At 42.5% G+C, this 19,025-nt stretch overlaps 1 protein-coding gene across 1 annotated transcript; it reads left to right on the forward strand.

The window, feature by feature from the left end:
- Nucleotides 1–1,913: 1,913 nt before the first annotated feature.
- slc1a9 (solute carrier family 1 member 9) lies at nt 1,914–17,769 on the forward strand. The gene is made up of 11 exons (XM_079365333.1): nt 1,914–1,971; nt 3,602–3,756; nt 4,368–4,520; nt 5,472–5,725; nt 7,715–7,820; nt 7,906–8,032; nt 9,371–9,604; nt 10,418–10,612; nt 14,127–14,261; nt 14,415–14,859; nt 15,801–17,769. The coding sequence occupies exons 2-11, from the start codon at nt 3,603–3,605 to the stop codon at nt 15,981–15,983; spliced, it is 1,986 nt and encodes a 661-aa protein (XP_079221459.1). The 5' UTR covers nt 1,914–1,971; nt 3,602; the 3' UTR covers nt 15,984–17,769.
- Nucleotides 17,770–19,025: the final 1,256 nt, after the last annotated feature.

A 19,025-nucleotide genomic window follows, 5' to 3' on the forward strand; every position in this document is an offset into this window, starting at 1 on the left:
TAAGCTGTAATATGATGTAACAAGCATGCGTATCATGGCAGTAAGTACTCTTCTAGCTGGCGCTTAGATAGTCTAATCGGCATCTGTTTCTTGTGTACCCATAAACTGTATTTTGGGAAATGCTTTTCAGTCAAGACATGAAAACTAAGGAGTGAAATTCAGCTTTACAAGGTTGTTAATAGTCTCCATTTTCCTGCCACCAAGACAGTCGAATAAGAGCCCGTTCCTTGAGGCCAGCTATGTTTTGTCTCAAGGCGGCTCTTACATTTCCTGGAGCAGGAAAATAATCTGTCTGTTGTGGAAGGATGTCAGATTTTCAGAGCGACTTCAGGTCCTTGAGCGTCCTAACAGCTTATACTCCTCAGCGCCGCCCTCCTCCCAGGACACATGCTGTTGCTTCATTATGTCAGGGACTACATCTGACCTGCTCAGGGAAAAAGGTTTAATTTTCCAGCTTTTGCTGCTAGAAAGAATGAATAACATCCCTATTTTTTATCTCCGATACATAACCAGGGCTTAGTTTTCTTACACATGTAAAGTTGGAAGTTCATGACCTTTTTTTTTTTTTTTTGAAGATACACAAGAGCAAGGCCCGTTCTCAGCAGATCTGTACAGACCACGTTCCCATTGGGAATAGTCCAGTTGCTTGGATCTCTGCTTGCAGAATTGTTAAAGACCTCTGTTGTGTATATTCCTGAGATAAACAGTCAGGGACATACAAACAGAGACAAAGATGTCTCCCTTTAAAGTCCGATCAGATGTCACAACATTTGTTATAATCACTCAGAAATTAGAGTTGCACCACATCTCCGACAAATATGATCACGGTGGTTAGGGATAAATTACCGTTTTTGTAATATAAGAGATCCTGCTAGCTTTTTAGCAGAGCCCGCCATAGCTGAAGTGTATAGAATACCAAAAACACGAAAGGTAACTTTTCTCCTAAGATAATACTAGAGAGAAAAGTCTGGTTTTGCAGCAACACCAAGACAAGTATCGAGTAGGTAAAAATAAAAAAGGAAACAGAAAAGCTAAGATAAATACAAATGAGAGGTAAACAAAACTGGAATACAAAGGAGTAAAGTGAACTATACATAAAGACGTTTCTTTCACAGATTTTCTTTGTTTGGTGAGAATTACTCCAAATTTGGGACATTGATTAATTTCGCTCAGGATTCAAATGGTTGACTTTTTTCGGTGGGGAATGACCATTTGGAAGATGTCCTGTCCTTCTTTTTTGAACAGGCAGATTGCTTGGCTACTCCACCTTGAGTGCTCAGCAATGTGACTGGCAAGCACGAGGTTAGTGTGATGAACGGTTGTCCAGGGACTTCGAAAGAAGCGATAACAAAAATGAACAGACTGAAAATTCCTTCGTCGTTGGATGTCATTGTAGAATAACCTGAATTGACCAAATTCTTCCAAACCCCCCTCAACCAAGCTTTCTGGCCCAAACTACAAGGTATCAGAACCTTATTCATCTGTCGAGAAAATGTGTTAGTCCTTTCGTAATATAAACTAGAAAACCTGGAGTTAAAATTGTTAGTATTATAATATTGCCTATTAGGTCACTTTCAATAGATATTTATAGATATATTTTATCGCTCCTCCCCCCGTTTAGATAACAGACTGTTTTACAACTGAAGCATATGTAGTCGACTGACATTACCAAACAATGTTCATGCTAAGAATGACATAAGGATTGGAAAGAGGATTTGTGAAGACTACTAGCTGTTGAACAAACCTCCCCCTCCTCTCCTCGGTGCTTCGTTCGCTGAGGATTAATTCTTTGCAATTGAAACTTATCAGGACATTCTCCGCCCTCAAAATATACAATTTCAGACCACACTGGCAATCCGCCTTAGTGTCTGGACTGGCGAGTGTAGCAGAGACTGGAGAGAGGCAGAGATATGGCGAGATAAAGTAGAAGATTAGAGAGTGGCGGTTAAATTGTGAGAACAGACCAACGAGGTAACCTTTTTTTTTTTTGTTCCCTCTTGAGCACTGTGATTTAGTTTATGTGTTTAACCGTGTCCCCAGTGCTGCTCAGCTAATGGATGGTAATCATTCCTGATTGCAATTGTCTCACTAAGTCAGACTGTGTAAATGTGACATTGATACTTCTTGCAGAGATTTGGCATGGCTGCGCTTCTCTCCAGATGTGTTTATATAGGATGAATGTTTAGACATGATTGTGATGGGGTCTCTTCATTTTTTCTGTGCCGTGTAGAAATGTGGTATGTGATACTGGACAGCGGACACATTCTTCCTCGCTGACGCTTCCTTTTTTTGTTGAAGGTGAAGACTTTGTCTGGAACAAAATTTCATTGCTTCCAAGTGATAGATGTTTATTGGAGGGTTTTCTGCCAAATGAAAGAATTGATGTCTTTTGCCAGATTGTTAAATTCTTCAATGCACTCAGAGTGTTTACTCAATGTTGTCTCCCTTATTCGACATTTAGTTAATGAAATATTTATCTTTCATCTGGCTGGTTTTTAGTTTTACCAAAGAGACATGTTTAATATATCCATTGGAATATCACAATATCTACAAGGTCCGTTGACACAAGGTTATCACATACAGTTATTTATGGTTCCAATGCAACATCTGTCTGGACCTCGAAGGACCCCGACCATCATAGTTTGTATAGACTGCTCAGGCCGAACTGAAACAAGACTGTCTGGCCAATGGAGGATTTCCTGTTTGCGTCCCACCCATCTCCACGTGTTACTAAGTTCCCATCACCTTTGAGAGCTGCAGTGGAACTAGCTAGCACTTGGTTGGTCCTTTGGAGGACATTTGATAGCTTTGGTAATCAACAGCCACAGTCATACATTCTTTATTATTAATAAGGTGAATGCTTTTACCAAAAAACTTAGGTTGCAAGCATGATGGCCGTTACTTGCTGAACTTCCGCATGCCAGCAGTCTCATTGGGAATGTGTTTGTCTGCTGATGTTAGCATTCAGCTTAAAGCACCACTGTCTTTAAGAACAGCTTCAGAAAGTTGCCAACCTGGCTGTAGACTCTCAGTCCTACTCTTTCCTGTATTTGTCCAGTTTGGATTTAACCAACATTTATCTTCCACTAAAGACTTGTCCATTTGTAATGGTCAGACAACCAGAGGACACATCTTATGGCTCCAAGCTGACCTACAAATACATTGAGTGCTGTATTTAGATTCTGCTGGTCTTGTTTTATTCCATTTTGTGGACGATTATAGATTACATCTCTCAAGATGTTTCTTCATGTCCTATTTAGCCGTCTCCTGCTGTGTTTGGGTTGCCTGAAGTTATGCTTCTTAACGTCACTAACTCAAACCAAATAGAGAAAGGACATTCCTGGAGCGTGACTGAGTGGTAGCCACTTTAGGAACAGAAGCAGCTACTCACAATGGCAACAATGAGAATCCTAATCAGCAACAGGAGACAAATGCTTTATTAAGATAGTCCAGCATGGCAAATCAGTGACTATCCAATAATCTGTTATTTACAATTTATTTCTATTAATATTGAATAATGTGCAGGCCTGCAAGTGCAGAATGATGCAGAAGAATACGTCTCCCAGCAGTCAACCAATCTCTGAACTGTCTTCACAGACAGGATGACAAACCAGTCGACAGCTAACCAGTCCAACACAAACAAGGTGAAGGAGAAAGAAGAGAGCCAGCGAGATGACAACACAGACGTCGCATATAAAGATGCTGGCCACTGCAGTCGGAACACCCACAACCTGCTGCTGGGCCTCACTGTTCTGGGTATGTAGGGACTGGGAAACACCATGTATATCCTGATATTAGTCAGCTGCAGCCATTTTTAATGTTCAGGTTGTAAGAGCTAGGTTGCAGTTGCAGTAGTTGATAGTATAAATATAAAGTCAATTACCATGCAAAACATTTGAATAACTAAGCCTTGTTTAAGTTTACAGCAACTTCTTATAAGTTGTATAAGAAAATCCGTTTTTCCAATAGGATTGAATAGAATCTGAGCTCAGTTCTGTGGTGTAAAAAGCCATTTGTGCTGCTGCAAGTATCATCTGGCATAATCCGGGGCGTAAAGAGTCCATGGTTCCTTCCCATGAGAAAAGTCTGGTTGTTGTGTGGATGAGTGTGATTCTATAAACACTGTCTGCATTCCTTTTTTTTAAGGCCCAAGAAAAGCGGAGAAGTGTTTTATTTTTGTCAGCTGGGTTAAAACCCAGAAGTAAATCTGTTTAGATTACTGTAGAGCTCACATTTCTTCAACGTTTTGGATCTAAAAACACTCTTTGGGGTTAAAGAGAAGAAGGCCAGTGAGTGAACAGAAGTTCTACGTTTGTTTTTCATCTGATGCTGTTTTTGTATGTTAAACACAAGCTCCTGTTCCTCAGGTGTCGTCATGGGTTCTCTGTTTGGGATGCTGCTGCGGTACATGAAGGTGACGGACAACAGCGCCCTCATGATGATTTCCTTCCCAGGAGACATCCTCATGAGGATGCTGAAGATGCTCATTCTGCCTCTAATCATCTCCAGCCTCATCACAGGTTTGCCACGTGTACACACACACACACACACACACACACACACACACACACACACACACACACACACACACACACACACACACACACACACACACACACACACACACACACAGGAACATGGGCCAAATAAATGTAGAGTAACCCAAGGACATGTTAAATGGAACTTGTACTTAGCATTAATCATGCTAACAATGCATTTTATGCAACTAAATAGTCCTGCTAACTGTACAAAAAATTCCATTTGTCTACAGGCAGTGGCATGGACACAAGCCCAAAGAGTTACTTTTGTACTACTGGTTCTGTAGTGGATAGCTTAGTGGCTAACATAGCTATCAGAAACTTGTACATCTATGGTGGTTTTTCCAATCAGCTACAACTGTGATGTTGATTTTTAACTGCTACATGCTGTGATGGGTTGTTGTCAAACAGGCAAACACAAATTTGTCCCACTTAACTCCCACAGAAATGTTCACTGGAATGTTTGCCCATTAAGGCAACTGGAGAAACTCTCTTTCTAAATTTGTAGGAATTTAATAAGAATTGATCTCTTGGAACAAGAACCAGATCTCATTTTTATGTCATGCCATGTTTTACTAACTTTGTTTTATGTCCTTTTCTCTTTTTTGTTCTTCTCTTTTTATTGTTGTTTTCTGTAGAAAACACCAACTGTAATGTTCCTCCTTTAATCTGTCATTGATACAACAAACTCAAAAAACAATGGAACATCATTGGCCTCCATTTTTATGCTCCAATATTTCTTATGAATGTCAAAGTTTATTGGGACAACATGAATGAACAACATGAATTTAGCTAATTATGTGCATGTAATCATGACATCATGCTAACAATCTAACTTTTCAATTCAGCACATTTACGTGTCAAATGTCCACACGTCCACAGCGAGTAGTAACTTAGTAAATCTGAACACCGACCGTCTTCTGTCCCCTTTAGGGCTGGCTGGTCTGGATGCCCGCTCCAGTGGCAGGATGGGTAGCAGAGCCATGGTGTACTACATGTCCACTACCATTATTGCTGCCATCCTCGGGGTCATCCTGGTGTTGTCGATCCACCCGGGGAACCCCAAACTGAGGTCAGGTGCGACAAGCACAGGCTCGAAGAACCAGGAGGTCAGCAGTCTGGACGCCTTCTTGGACCTGCTCAGAAACCTTTTCCCTGAGAACCTGGTGCAGGCCTGCTTCCAACAGGTATCTTAAACATCTACTACATGTATTCATACTTTGAAGTTGAATGCACCAAAATACAGATGTAACTGCTAAAGGATAAAAAAGTCCTGTTTGGCTTATACCAGTTTGTTATTACAAACAAGTTATCAGTCTGTTTTCACACATCCAGCATGTACATTGAACCAAATGCTAACTGATCTTCATTCAGCAAAAAAAACTTCATTTGAATCATCTGTATAGTGGCTGTGTGGAGATTTCCATTATATCATGTTGTTCTTCATCAACTAAAGATCAAGTTCTTATGGTCAAGAATGAAAAACACAAACGAAGAGAAGCTCCCTTTGTGCCCTAAAAAGTGTATCAGTCAGGACATCCATATTTCTCCCATCCAAATTTAGACAACGGTATAACCTGCTGATGGAAAACGAAGTTCCTTTGTGTTGATATGTGAGGCTGGGGACCTCTGATCTAAAGCTCTGTAACAGCTACTGGATGGACCTGAAGTTCTTTCATTTTCAATTTGCACCAGTTAATAAAAAAGTTCCCTGTCTGTGAAGAAGGAAAGGCTGGAGTCACTCATCTGTTCAAGGTATCAACTGGGTGCTTTGACAAAATGAAAGCAGGATGGAGGCTTGTCATCGACTGATGCGATCTCTAGAGAGTTGAGTCGTCCTCCAAAGTGGAACGCAATGATTCCTGCATGTGTGAGCGGGGAGTGAAAAGGCCCAAAAGGCCAAAGCTGATGAGAAGTCGTGGTCAGTGTTGAGCTGAGGCTCGGACCCTTCTGTTTCTGCTAATCCCTTTACATCTGTAATGCTTACCAAGGGAAGGCTTCAGCTTAAAGACTGGTGCTCTCTCTTCAACCTGCCGTTAATTTAAGGGGGGAAAAAAGGAGGTTAAGGCAACTGGAGAAACTCTTTTTCTAAATTTGTTGGAATTTAATAACAATTGATTACTTGGAACAAGAACCAGATCGCATTTTTATGTCCTACCATGTTTTACTAACTTTGTTTTATGTCTTTTTCTCTTCTTGTTCTTCTACTTAATTGATGTTTTCTGTAGAAAACACCAACTGAATTCATGTTGATTGAATTCAGCTTAAAGACCGGTGCTCTCTCTTCAACCTGCCGTTGACTCTGTCTTTTCCTTTTTTTCTTCGGAACTCTCTTCAAATCACTTTCCTGTCTGCTTTACTGTCTTCTTTGTTTGCACTCATGAGGGATTCATTGTAGTCGTAAAAGGTATAATTGCTTTTGCAGGAAGGACTCGTCCTTACCCTTTCAACTCACAACTCCCCTTTCTCTTTGTTAGGAAGTGAGAACCTCCAGTTCTCTCTTTAATCCTTTTTTTAAACAAATTGCGACTTTACGTTTGTCCCGCAAAGTTGTCGTTGCTTAGACACAGAATGTCAGTCAGTCAGAGTCCAGAGGAAACGACCACAGAGAGCCAAACGCGAGTAGTTTTTGGTGACTAAATCTCCGAGGGCTCTGAGAGATCACATGGCTGCTAAATGTCTGTACTGAAACGGTTATGTAGAAAGAAATAGATGTTTAGTTATTAACATGTTTTAGTGTAGCGGTAGCTTTTTTTTTTTAAGATAGATTCTTTATTGTCATTGTATAAAGAATACAAGGAATTCTGTACAGCAGCGTACAGCATCTCCACTGTCGACATGCTAAATCCTTAGCTACCGAGTTGAAACTTAGGCTAGCTAGCATTAGCATGAGACTAACAAAACAGCCAGTATTTGGTGATATTTACAAGAAGTCAGCCAACCCTTAAAACTTTTCATTTAATTACAAGTGTCAGTGCGAATATAAAACAAACCGCCCTTCTGAACACTAACTTGTAGAGAAAGACTTTTTGACAAGCAAATCTTGTTCCTAGATAGATAGATAGATAGATAGATAGATAGATAGATAGATAGATACTTTATTGATCCCGAAGGAAATTCCTATACATATTAACTTTACATGAACAGAAAAATAAATAGATTTTTCCTCCCCTCAGGTTCAGACGGTGCTGAAAAAGGAGCAAGTTGCAGTGCCGAACCAAACTGAGCCCCTCATAGTGAACAGAAAGACACTGGAATACAAATGGGGCATGAACGTCCTGGGTAAGTTGCTCACACATCTGGTTTGTCCCTTTCTCCGCTGCATGATGGACTTTCCAGTCTTACGCTGCCTTGTGTCTTCCTCAAGGTTTAATCGGCTTCTTCATCACCTTCGGGATCTGCATGGGCCGCATGGGCGAGCGGGGGAAGGTCATGTGCGACTTCTTCAACATCCTGAACGAGATCATCATGACGATGGTTTCCATGATCATGTGGTCAGTGTTTGTTTTCCCCTGTGAGCCTGTGTGTGTGTGTGTGTGTGTGTGTGTGTGTGTGTGTGTGTGTGTGTGTGTGTTGCAAGCATGCACAACATGTGTCTGTTTTTGCTCATGTTTGGCTAACGGCTGCATCGCTTTGACATTCTGGAGACACAACACACAGAGGTCAGTGACAGTGATGGATAAGGCGGGACTGTGTACGTGAGACAAATTGTGGGAACGAGCCTGAACGTCGGAGGCTGTGAGGGAGGGCGAGGACAGAAGAGAGAGGAGAAAGTGTGTCAGTGAAGGACATAGACAGATGGCAAGAGAGAGAGGGCTTCCCTGGCACATGCTGGAGTCTGTGGTATGCTTGGGAGTAGCAGGAGCCGGGACCCGGAACAATGTTGTGGTGGTCCCAGGGGACGCTGACATGGAAGATCTCCAAAATGTAATGGATCCACTGATGGCAGAGGAACCACTCGTCATCAGAGCAGAACGCAGATGCAGGTGGGAGGGACAGCGCGGCGTGCAGAGATGCATGTGAGAGAGGAGTGCAGGCCTCGAGGCTTCGCAGGATCTCATTTAGTCGCAGAGAGACGTAGAGAAGAGTTAGAGCTCAAAGAGGGACATCGAGGGAAAATGGTAGGCGGTTGTAAAAAAAAGACAGCAGGATGCTTGTGTTGCAGCTCTCCTAGGCCATACATGTGCAGCTGTATCCTCGCTCAGATCACTCACTCAGTGTAAACAGACTCGAGTCTCGGAGTCAGCCAAACACAGAGTCCAGTGTATACAAAAACACGTACACATCCATCAAATCATGTACACGGCATATTCCACCAAACAACTGTCTACGAATGCCAGGCTCGGGGTTCAGCACGCAGCTGACCTATTAAAGCAGGCCGCTGTCACGATGAGACCCGCTTTGACCGGCTTAAAGGGGAACACTTATCTAATTCATGTGTCCCACAGCAGCATGTATTCATGAACAGGAACAACTGCGCTCCGAAGCTGGAAACCAGAGATGCAAGAATGTGCCAAGTATTAAATCTGCTCCTGTAAAGTGAATTCAGATTGATAAGGTGATTGTCTGTAATGAAACACGTGCGTCACTGAAATAATGAAAGGTTGGTTTCTCGGCCTGCAATGGTATTGATAAAATAAGTGCATCAACAGGCAGTAAATATCCTGTCCAGTGCTTTCCATCATTTTAACCATCGATAAATCTGGACACAAAATGGTTTAGATCAAGTTGAAACTTTATCTTGATGCAGTGAAGTGTAAAGATGTGTGCTAATGAAGTAATCTGCCTTTAAAGAATGTATCCAGCTCTGATTGGTCACTCTGCGTTCTCAGGTACTCTCCTGTCGGCATCGCCTCTCTGATCGCCGGAAAGATCGCCGCCATCGGCGACCTGGAGATGGTTGCCCGACAGCTGGGCATGTACATGGTGACCGTCATGGTCGGTCTGATGATCCACGGCGGCTTGATCCTACCTGCTATATTCTTCGGCATCACCAGAAAGAGTCCCCTCACTTTCTACTCCGGAATCTTCCAGGCTTGGATCACAGCTCTGGGCACTGCAAGCAGGTAGACAAGCCTGTGGGACGTGTGTGTGTGTGTGTGTGTGTGTGTGTGTGTGTGTGTGTGCGTGTGTGTGCGTGTGTGTAAGCTCGGCTCGGGCAAGTGTTAACACATGTGTGTCACATGTTTCTTTTCACAACATCTTCCCCTCCAGCAGCTGCCAGAGTTACGGTGATTGATTGACATTGACGGCTGCTCGTTTTTTGCTATTTGGGTTGAATCTTCGAGGGGCCGAAGGGGAACATTTTTGTATTTATGCTAATACAGAATAATCAGGACAGCAGAGCCAAATGTGTGTAAGCACCAGCTATCATAAACAAGTCGGACAGATCCTGTGTTGTAAATGTGTAAGCCTTCGGATTAGCCGTCACCAGCCAAACTGGCCCCGCTCAATCCTGCCTGGCTTGGCCTGTCTGGGACCCGGCATTGCTAGTAAAACCAACTGTCATTTTGGCACATTACGGAGGCTTTAGTGAATGTGGGTAATCCTATCAACCTTTTCTCTAATTATATTATGACCCCAGCTTAGCAGGAGCCGGGAATCAAATTCCTTTAATTCACATGTTGGAGGATTGCACCAGTGGCCGACACCAGCTGTTAGCATGAAGCTGTCAGCCCGCTCAAATTTCTTCTGCTGCTTTTTTTTTCACCTCCCTCCTCACCTCTGCACTTTTTCTTTTTATCACCTCTCTTCTTATTTTATGTCCTTCATAAAAAAGCTTTCCTCCTGCTGTCTTGCACATCTGCAATTTTCTTTCTTTTCTTTTTTTTTTTTTAACTCATCGTTTTGTGTGGTCCTCTCTCTCTCTCTTTTCTCAGCGCAGGGACGTTACCCGTCACCTTCCGCTGCTTGGAGGAGAACCTGAAGATCGATAAACGCGTGACTCGCTTCGTGCTGCCCATCGGTGCCACCATTAATATGGACGGCACGGCCCTTTATGAGGCCGTGGCGGCCATCTTTATTGCCCAGATGAATGACATCGACCTGGACACCGGACAGATCATCACTGTCAGGTAAGGTGTAGGACTGTCACAATCCAGGGGCAGATCCAGCAGGTGGGCCGTGTTTACATCGTGATATCACTGTGATCATCAAGACGATAGAATCCAGGTTTCACATCATCGTGTTCAGTTCTGTTTTGATTTCTCGCCATCACATCCATTACGATCTATTCCAACAACGAATGTTCAGACACCTGGATCCTGTTTGTTTCCTGTATTCCGGTCTGTGTCCACACCAGGTTGCCTGTTCAGGTTTTAAAACCAGGATTGTGTTCCTGTGATTTATATCTTCCATTACAAATACGCAGGATACTTTAAGACCGCTATGAACAGGAAACTCGTGGAACACACATATTTGTGGTTACAAAAACATGATGAAACCAGATGAGAACTCTTTGATAAGTCAAGTCCCCCTCTAGACAAGTTTAAAGACCACATGCTGGAAGTACAAATTGCATTAGAAAAAACAGAAATGAGAAGAAAGTATCGACAACATTAAACTTGACACGCACTTATTATTAAGATTTATCTTTGGGCTTTTCCTGCTGTCATTGTAGAGATAGGATAATAAATAGGGTCAAAAATCATGGAAGGAGAATGACGTGTGGGAAAGGAGCCACAAGTTGGATTCGAACCCTGGCCGCCCTTGGAGGACCAGAGCAACCACTGGGCGCGTGCACGCACTAACGGCTGTGGCTCAGTTGGTAGAGTCGTCGCCCCTCAATCGGAAGGTTGAGGGTTCGATCCCCAGCTCCTGCGAGCAACATGTCCGATGTGTCCTTGGGCAAGACACTTAACCCCAAATTGCTCCCCCTGCTGCGTCTGGGGTGTATGAATGTGGCGTGAATGGATAGATACTGGATGGGCCACATATCCAGCCCATCAGTGTGAATGGGTGTGAATGGGTAGGTGTGCTCTGTGGTGTAAAAGCGCTTTGAGTAGTCGGAAGACTAGAAAAGCGCTATACAAGCTCAAGTACATTTACATACTTCAATAATTTGACGTTTTTTACGCTGCGTGCCGTATTAAATGTTTTAACGGTCCGTAGCGGTCCCTCGTCTATAGCACCTTATTTTGGGGGTCTTGGGCCAAAAGGTTTGAGAACTCATCGGGATTAGACTTTTTTTTTGTGTGTGTGTGTGTGTGTGTAATTGGTGTAATAAGTAGTAAGTAAGTTAAGCGAGATCAAAAGTTGTGCAGTCCTTCTGTGAATAATAAAACAAATCCCAAAATGTTTGATGAGTTTAATGCAGAGAGATGAATGAACATCATCTTCATGCCTGCAGTTTCCCCAGCTAATTTATTTTTATAGGAAAATCCTTCCTTAAAAAAATTTGTTCGGGGCATTTTACACGAATCCGACAGTAGCAGGCGATCAGTGACGATGACAGAGAGGAAGGCGTGAAGCGTAACAACGTTTGCTGCTCACAGTAGAAGTGGCGGTGTTGCTGATACGTGGCATGCTCTGTAACCACTTGGCTACCAAGATGCTCTTGTTTCCCATTTCTGAGGTTTCAGCGAAACATTCATGTCTGATTGGATCCAGCCTCCTTGGATCAGACTCTGCATGTTGTGGCCGCTGGTTAGTGATGATGCTAGCTCTCTGAAGTTGTTTACTGTGTCTCTTTCATCAGTGGCTGTGTCCCACTAAAATCCTAAATCCAATTTTCTGAAAGTTCTGTATGGCTGTTGCGTCATCGGAGGGGAAATTGTTCCTAAACACGATCCATATGTGTTGTGTAAATCTGTCCTTCTTAATCCCTCCATCTCTGCGGGGTGATAATTAGCGCAACGGGGAAAAAAACGGAGACGTTACACAAAGCTCTTTGTAAAACACCCTCCTGTGTGGTGGAGAACAAGGTTCAGGCTATCCTGCGGGAGCATCTGAGACCAACACACACTGATAGTTTGTGTAATTGCAAACACGCCACAACAAGCAGCCTTATTGAGCATTAAAGATTTACATTTTCAAAGAGATCAGGAGTCACTGAGGGATTTAGTTTTGTTTTGGACAAAGCAAATGGTTCAAATACGACAAAAAAAAGATTCATGCTAACACATCTGGCTTTAAAACATAACTATATCATGTGTACATAAAATAAACGGCGTGATCAATAACATTCTAAATTTGGCATCGTTAAGATATCTTTTTTTTTTTTTTTTTAAACGTGAAAAACATCCAAACCACATTAAGTGGATTTTGTTTGTGATCAGCTTACGCAAAGTCAACAAGTCTGGAAAAAAACATTAAGTTCACCTCCTCCCTTAATTCCTCATGTTTGCATAACAAGCCCACAGCAGACCATCAGGGACTTCTGGGTACCGCTGTGTGACTTCTGATTGGCTGGGCGCTCGCTGCATGTTGGAGGGAAAAAATTTCACTTTACAATCAAATGTGTTTCAGATTTAGAAGAAATATAGATTTCATTAGAATACGAGAATAAAAACATAGAAAGTTTGTTGACAAAACAAATAATACCAGATGGCTTAATTTAAATACACTGAACAGTCAGATCCACACTGTTGAGACTGGAACCCAAAAGGATCCTCACAAAAGCTGTCAGAACCAATTTTCAGAGCAGTTGTTGTGACACCCAAACTCTTCCATGAGTCAATCTGATCTGTTTGTTTCCAACCATTGTCAACCCAGACATCTGCATTTTCACTGTCTGTGACTGTGCGCAGTTTGGTGGCGCCATTAGAGAGAACAACTAATAAAGAAAGCTGGCAGATTCGTTGTTCACACTGAGACCTTCTCGGCTTTCTGGGGCTCGGACGCACAAAGTTCATCTGACAAATTGGCTGTTCAGGCTGAAGGCAGGAACGTGAGACGCACAAAACACGGGGTTTCCTTAGATCCTTAAAAAAAAAGTCTGAAGATTTAAACTCATAAAATGGAACTTTGACTGAGACGAGTCTGAACACTTTATCAAGTCTATATTTCGTAGTTAGAGTTTTATAATGTTTTTGTATTCTTTATTGTGAAATTACATTTACATCATTATTCTGAATGTTGGCAGACAGAAGAGAGAAGGAGAAGATGGGGTAATGTTAGTCATTTTCCCTTCAAGAACTGGTAAATGGACTCGAGCTTTTATTGCGCTTTTAGTCTTCTGACTACTCAAATAGTTTCACACCTAAACATTCACACACTGATGGAAGACTAGAGATGGGACTTGCCCAAGGACACATTGGACATGTGGCTGCAGCTGCTGGGGATCAAACCCTCGACCTTGCTCTTGAGAAATGACCGACTCCACCGCTGATCCAAAGCCGCCCGAGAACATGTCGAGAAAAGTGATCGAAAAAGTTAGTTTTGTTTTTGGTCTTTAAGTCTGTAAAGTCTGCCACTGAGCAGTCTCTGAACATCTGCACGCTTTCTCCGTGCAACGTGTAACAAAGAGATCTCAGGCCTTTACAGTGATTACAGTTTTTCTTCCGGTGTGGTTTGTCTCATGTTAAGTCAGTGTGTCAGTTTTATGCAGTTCATACTGAAAGCATGTGTTGTCTTCTTCTTCCTCCACAGTATGACTGCCACCCTGGCCAGTGTGGGAGCTGCCAGTATTCCCAGTGCTGGACTGGTCACCATGCTGCTCATCCTGACGGCTGTGGGTCTGCCCACTCAGGACATCAGTCTGCTCATCGCTGTCGACTGGCTGCTGTGAGTCAGGTGTCTGATAGGCTGAGGGTGTGGAGGAATGATAAATGCTCTGAGGCTATCATCCTAAAGTTCAAACCCATATATAAAAGTACCAGGGGGATACAAAGTGTTGATTATTTCCTTTGCTGATGCTGGTACTGTTTATCCACCCAGTGACAGAATGCGTACCTCCATCAATGTGGTGGGTGACTCGTTCGGCGCCGGCATCGTAGACCACTTGTCAAGGGCTGAGCTTGCTGAACTTGATGCAGCCGAAATGCAACTTCTCCACCCAGAGGAGGAGCTTGATTTCATCCCCCCGCCCCCGATCCTCACAGAGATCGACCTGATTGACCCTCTCAAACCGCCCGAGCTGCCCCCTCGCTCCCCTCGCCCGCCTAAACAAAACCACCACAGTCACGTTATCTCCCAGTCCCAATCCGTCACTTACTCACCCGCCCGTTCCGTCCGATCTCCCTCACCTCGCTCCATCCGCTCTCCCTCTCCGCGCTCCGTTTGCTCCCACTCCCATTCCCCCCGACCTTTCCGTACTCATTCACCGCGGCTCCTCCACAGGACAGAGCCGGGCTACTGCGCCCTGCCCAGCCACGATAACCAGGTAACTACTAACTGCTGCTTCTTCTGCTTACAATGATTACTGTTTGATTCCCCATGAGGCCGTGAAGCTCTGAATGTGGACATTTTTGAGGTCAATACTTTGTCACAACAGGAATTTGATGCCTAAAATACTTAATTCTGCTGCCACTAAAGTTGTAATGCAAGTTGAGTTTTTTTATTTTAACTGGGATTGACTGAGACCAACTCTCTGAGCGAGCCGTTTGTCTTCTGTCATCAATGGTTGTATTCAATCCTCGTCACAAGACGCTGAATAAAATGCATCAAATTTGAAAGAAACTTTAATAAATTGCCATAAAAAAAAACAATTTCTAACTGCACATGCCCATTTCACTGCTATCCAAGTATGCAAAGAAAAATTCTGCACTTCATTTGTTTGGTTTCCACGTTTCCACATGTTATCAGGGAATGCTATGTCACTAAAATAACACTGACTCACATTCATCACCAGGAAGTGGCTAACTGAACGGCTAGCATTTTTCAACCGATAAATAATCCCAAGTAATTGGTCAAAGTTGTGGAAAAGTTGCGGCGATTGGCTGAGACTGCAAGTCGGGAAAACGTTTGTGGGGATAGTTTGGATGTGTGTGAATTGACTGAATAGGAATAAAGGCATGCCAGGCTTGGCTAGGAAAGCCAATAGGTTTGTTTTCATGTCCAGTGTAAAACCAAATATGAAAGCTGACTTGTTTTTTCCCCTCAAACATAACACTATTTGTTTTAGTTCATGTGGAGCACCAGAGTCAATGAACTGCACTCTGATGACTCAGTTTTTACTCGTCCGAGCTCGCTCATATAAAATGATCCACACACGGCTCTCTCCAAATCCTTCTTTCAATATTTAGCACTTGTCCATTTGTAAACGTCACTTAGTGTTAAACACATGCTCGACATGCTCTCATGTGTTTGTCTTTGCCTCCTCAGATTTCCACCGTTCCTCGCTCCCACAGAGAGCGCGACAGGGAGCGAGAGCGGCTGAGGCTCGAGAGTGAAACCGAGGAGGAGGAGGAGAGAGAAAGAGTTCTGGGTGAAGTGAGCGACGGCGAGGAGAGTGATGACACTGCTTATGATCGGAGGCATGCTCTCCCACAGGGCGATCTGCCATGATTGGATTGTATCACCAAAGAGATTCCACATCGATTAGTTTCTGTTTCACACGCAGCTCCCCTCTTCTGCATGATTCCAGTGGGATCCACAATGGATTTCTGGCTGTTACATTTCTACTCTTTCGAGGTTCATTGCTCTTGATTAAAAGAACTGTTGGATAAGTAAAGCTTTCTTAATAAGCATAGACATTCAAATGTTGCAATGGCAACACCCTGTATAATTCCTTAGCCCTTAATTCCATGCTTGTGGCTCTTTAGTCTTTCTCACATTAAGGGCTTGAACAGAGAGTTGTATCCTTTGTTTTAATTATTTACTTTTTCAAACCCATCTCTTCCTTGATTTGTCATTTTCTACCCAAACTTGAATGTTTGAACTTGCTTATTTCTGCCTGATAGGAGCTTTGCTTTCAGTGATACGATATTGTGGGTATTGATGTTCCTTTTGACCAGCCTTTTGATGCACAGCTACGAGTGCAGCGTTTCTGCCGAGAAGATAATATGCCAAGTTTCAAGTATCCAGAAATAGGTTACTAGGTCCCTTGAGTTTCTCAGTTTCTTTAATAGCACACACCAGTCAGCCATCACATAATGAGCACTGACAGGTTACAACTGCACCCGGGTTCAGTTACGTTAAGCAGCATTTTGTCCTTGAAGTTTTAAAAGCAGGAAAAATGGGCAAAGGTAAAGATGTGAGCGACTTCCACACGGGACACACCCGGCAGGTTCATGACCGTGATTGTTCACAAACATACTTGGCTTTGCACTGTGCGTTTCACTGTTTGATACCCCGAGAGAGCACAGTGAACATAGCTCAGACAGCTGAAGAAAGTCATGTCAATATCGTCCATGCACATCCATAACTCATCCAGACCGTCTGTAGCTAGCTTTTATGACCGGCATGTTTTCACTGTTTCATGTTAGTACACATTAAATAAATCAAATCCATCAGGTTGACTTGTTACCTTTTGAGGTGCTGTTAGGTGGAACTTTAGGCTAAAGCTAAACTAAGCTAACAAACTTCACATCGAGGTTAATCAGAGATTTGTTTTAATGAAATGTATAAAACCAGCCGATGTAGTTTTTCATTCTCTACTTTCTTGTATCTCTACGGAAGCCCTAAGTGGACATGCATCAATACTTTTATTTAACTCAGTTTTTCCATGAAACAAGTACTTTCCAGTCTTAATATCTTAGCTAATGTGTCTCCTTATCTAGGGATTATCAAGGCTGGTTGACCCCCGTATAACAGTTAATTTCTGCTGTTTTCTTGAAGTCTTATCTTCCAGAGAAACCACTATTGTTATCCCGGGATAACAAGATGAATAACGTGTTGAGAAAAAAGCCAAAATGTGCTTGTTCCATGGAATAAAGGGAGTTTAATAAAATGTATGGATGTATGTCCTCTTCTGTTCATCTGTAAATTTTTCTTGCACACCTAATTTTTCCCTGACTTCTGTTGCTCTTGATGTTAATATTGTTGATATTATTTATGGTTTGTATTTTATTGTTGTGGTCTGATGTCTGAAACGATGCAAATAAGTATTATGCTGTTTAAAATTTTGTCGTATGTTTAAATTTACTAGTAATTTCAATTTTACTCTCATGTTTCATTTTGAATTCTTGATTTGTTGTAAGATAACTTCATCTCCCTCCCCGCTGAACTGCCTTTCATTTTGAATGTGATTTAATCAACTGGCTCCCCGCATCCTTAAGTCTTGACTCAGAATCACAGATCCAGCTCGTGTGTATATTGTATGTAATAAAATCTTAGAGATTTATTTAAAATAGCTACATCTGTGTTTATTCTGCTTAGTAAGTAACGTGTGCAATCTGTGGAAAGGGGATTTGCAGTCGAAAGGGGACACGCGTCAGTGTTGGGTGAATAAAGACGCAGACAAAGATATTACTGGAGGGAAGATTTACAACAAACACAAAGGCAGAACGCACTCGATATGCACACTTACACATTGATGAGACAAAGACACACAGAGATTCCATCACACTTAATCCGCTCAAAGAAGAGTTAGAGATAGGCAAGGCAGGACAGAGTGAGGGATGGGAGAGGAATCGGAGGGCGGCAGATGGCCAGAAAGACGTCAATCCTTTTCATTCTTCCCAGACAGCATAAGGGCATGTGGGTAATTGTGAGCAGGACTGACGTTAGCTTATTCTTCCTGCACGTCAGCGGGGAGATCTGACTTTTTTAGGTGGAGGGAAAAGGTGAAGCAGACAGGCTTCGAGAGGAAATCTGTTTTGAGGTGCGTCTAAAAATATGCAAAGTTCAAATGTGTGGTTCCGCTGTGCAGTGAAACACTAATCTGCGCTGTAGCATTACTGAGAGCTGTGCCTCCAGTACATGACAGGAGGATATCACACCATCTAAGGCGACAGGGGGGTCAGGAATTTAATCACTGCAGCCATCATCATCACCGAGAGGGAGCGTGTGTCTTTGTGTGTGCGTTTGCTAAAGGGGTTAAGAGGAGCATCATCTGCTCAAAAAACCCTGGTCTATTTTTAAATCACACACTTGAGTCTTTAGTTATTTCCACTTAAGTTTTAAACAGAACTACCATGCATTTATACACGTGTCTGACATGACAAATATAGCAAACTCGCTTCAGGGAGTGGATGTTTCCATAAAACAATCACAGATAAGAACAAACTGTGGTGTGGTTTGAAGAAACTTAAATGCCAATGAAATTATTTAGGTGGTTCATACCTGCATACTTTGAGTTGATTGGTGGTTATTTACAGGTAGGTATTTCCTCTTTAACACACTTAACTGAAATGTTTCCCATTTTCTAAACATACATGCATGACTTTGTAGGAAATGTAAAATTAACAGCAATCTTTAAAACAACAGACAAACTAATGTCATCAAATTCAATGAAACAAGTAAGAGATAAAACTAAACAAAAGGAGGAAACAAGTGTATTTTTCAAACAATTCCGTTGTGAGAAATAGTGAAATTGAGATTTTGTAAAACATTGGAATTTGGTTGTGTTTTAGGAATCTGTTCTTGTGTAAAAAATAGTTTTCCAAC

The sequence above is a fragment of the Symphodus melops genome (genome assembly GCF_947650265.1).
Source record: "Symphodus melops genome assembly, chromosome: 17".
Classification (NCBI taxonomy): Eukaryota; Metazoa; Chordata; class Actinopteri; order Labriformes; family Labridae; genus Symphodus; species Symphodus melops.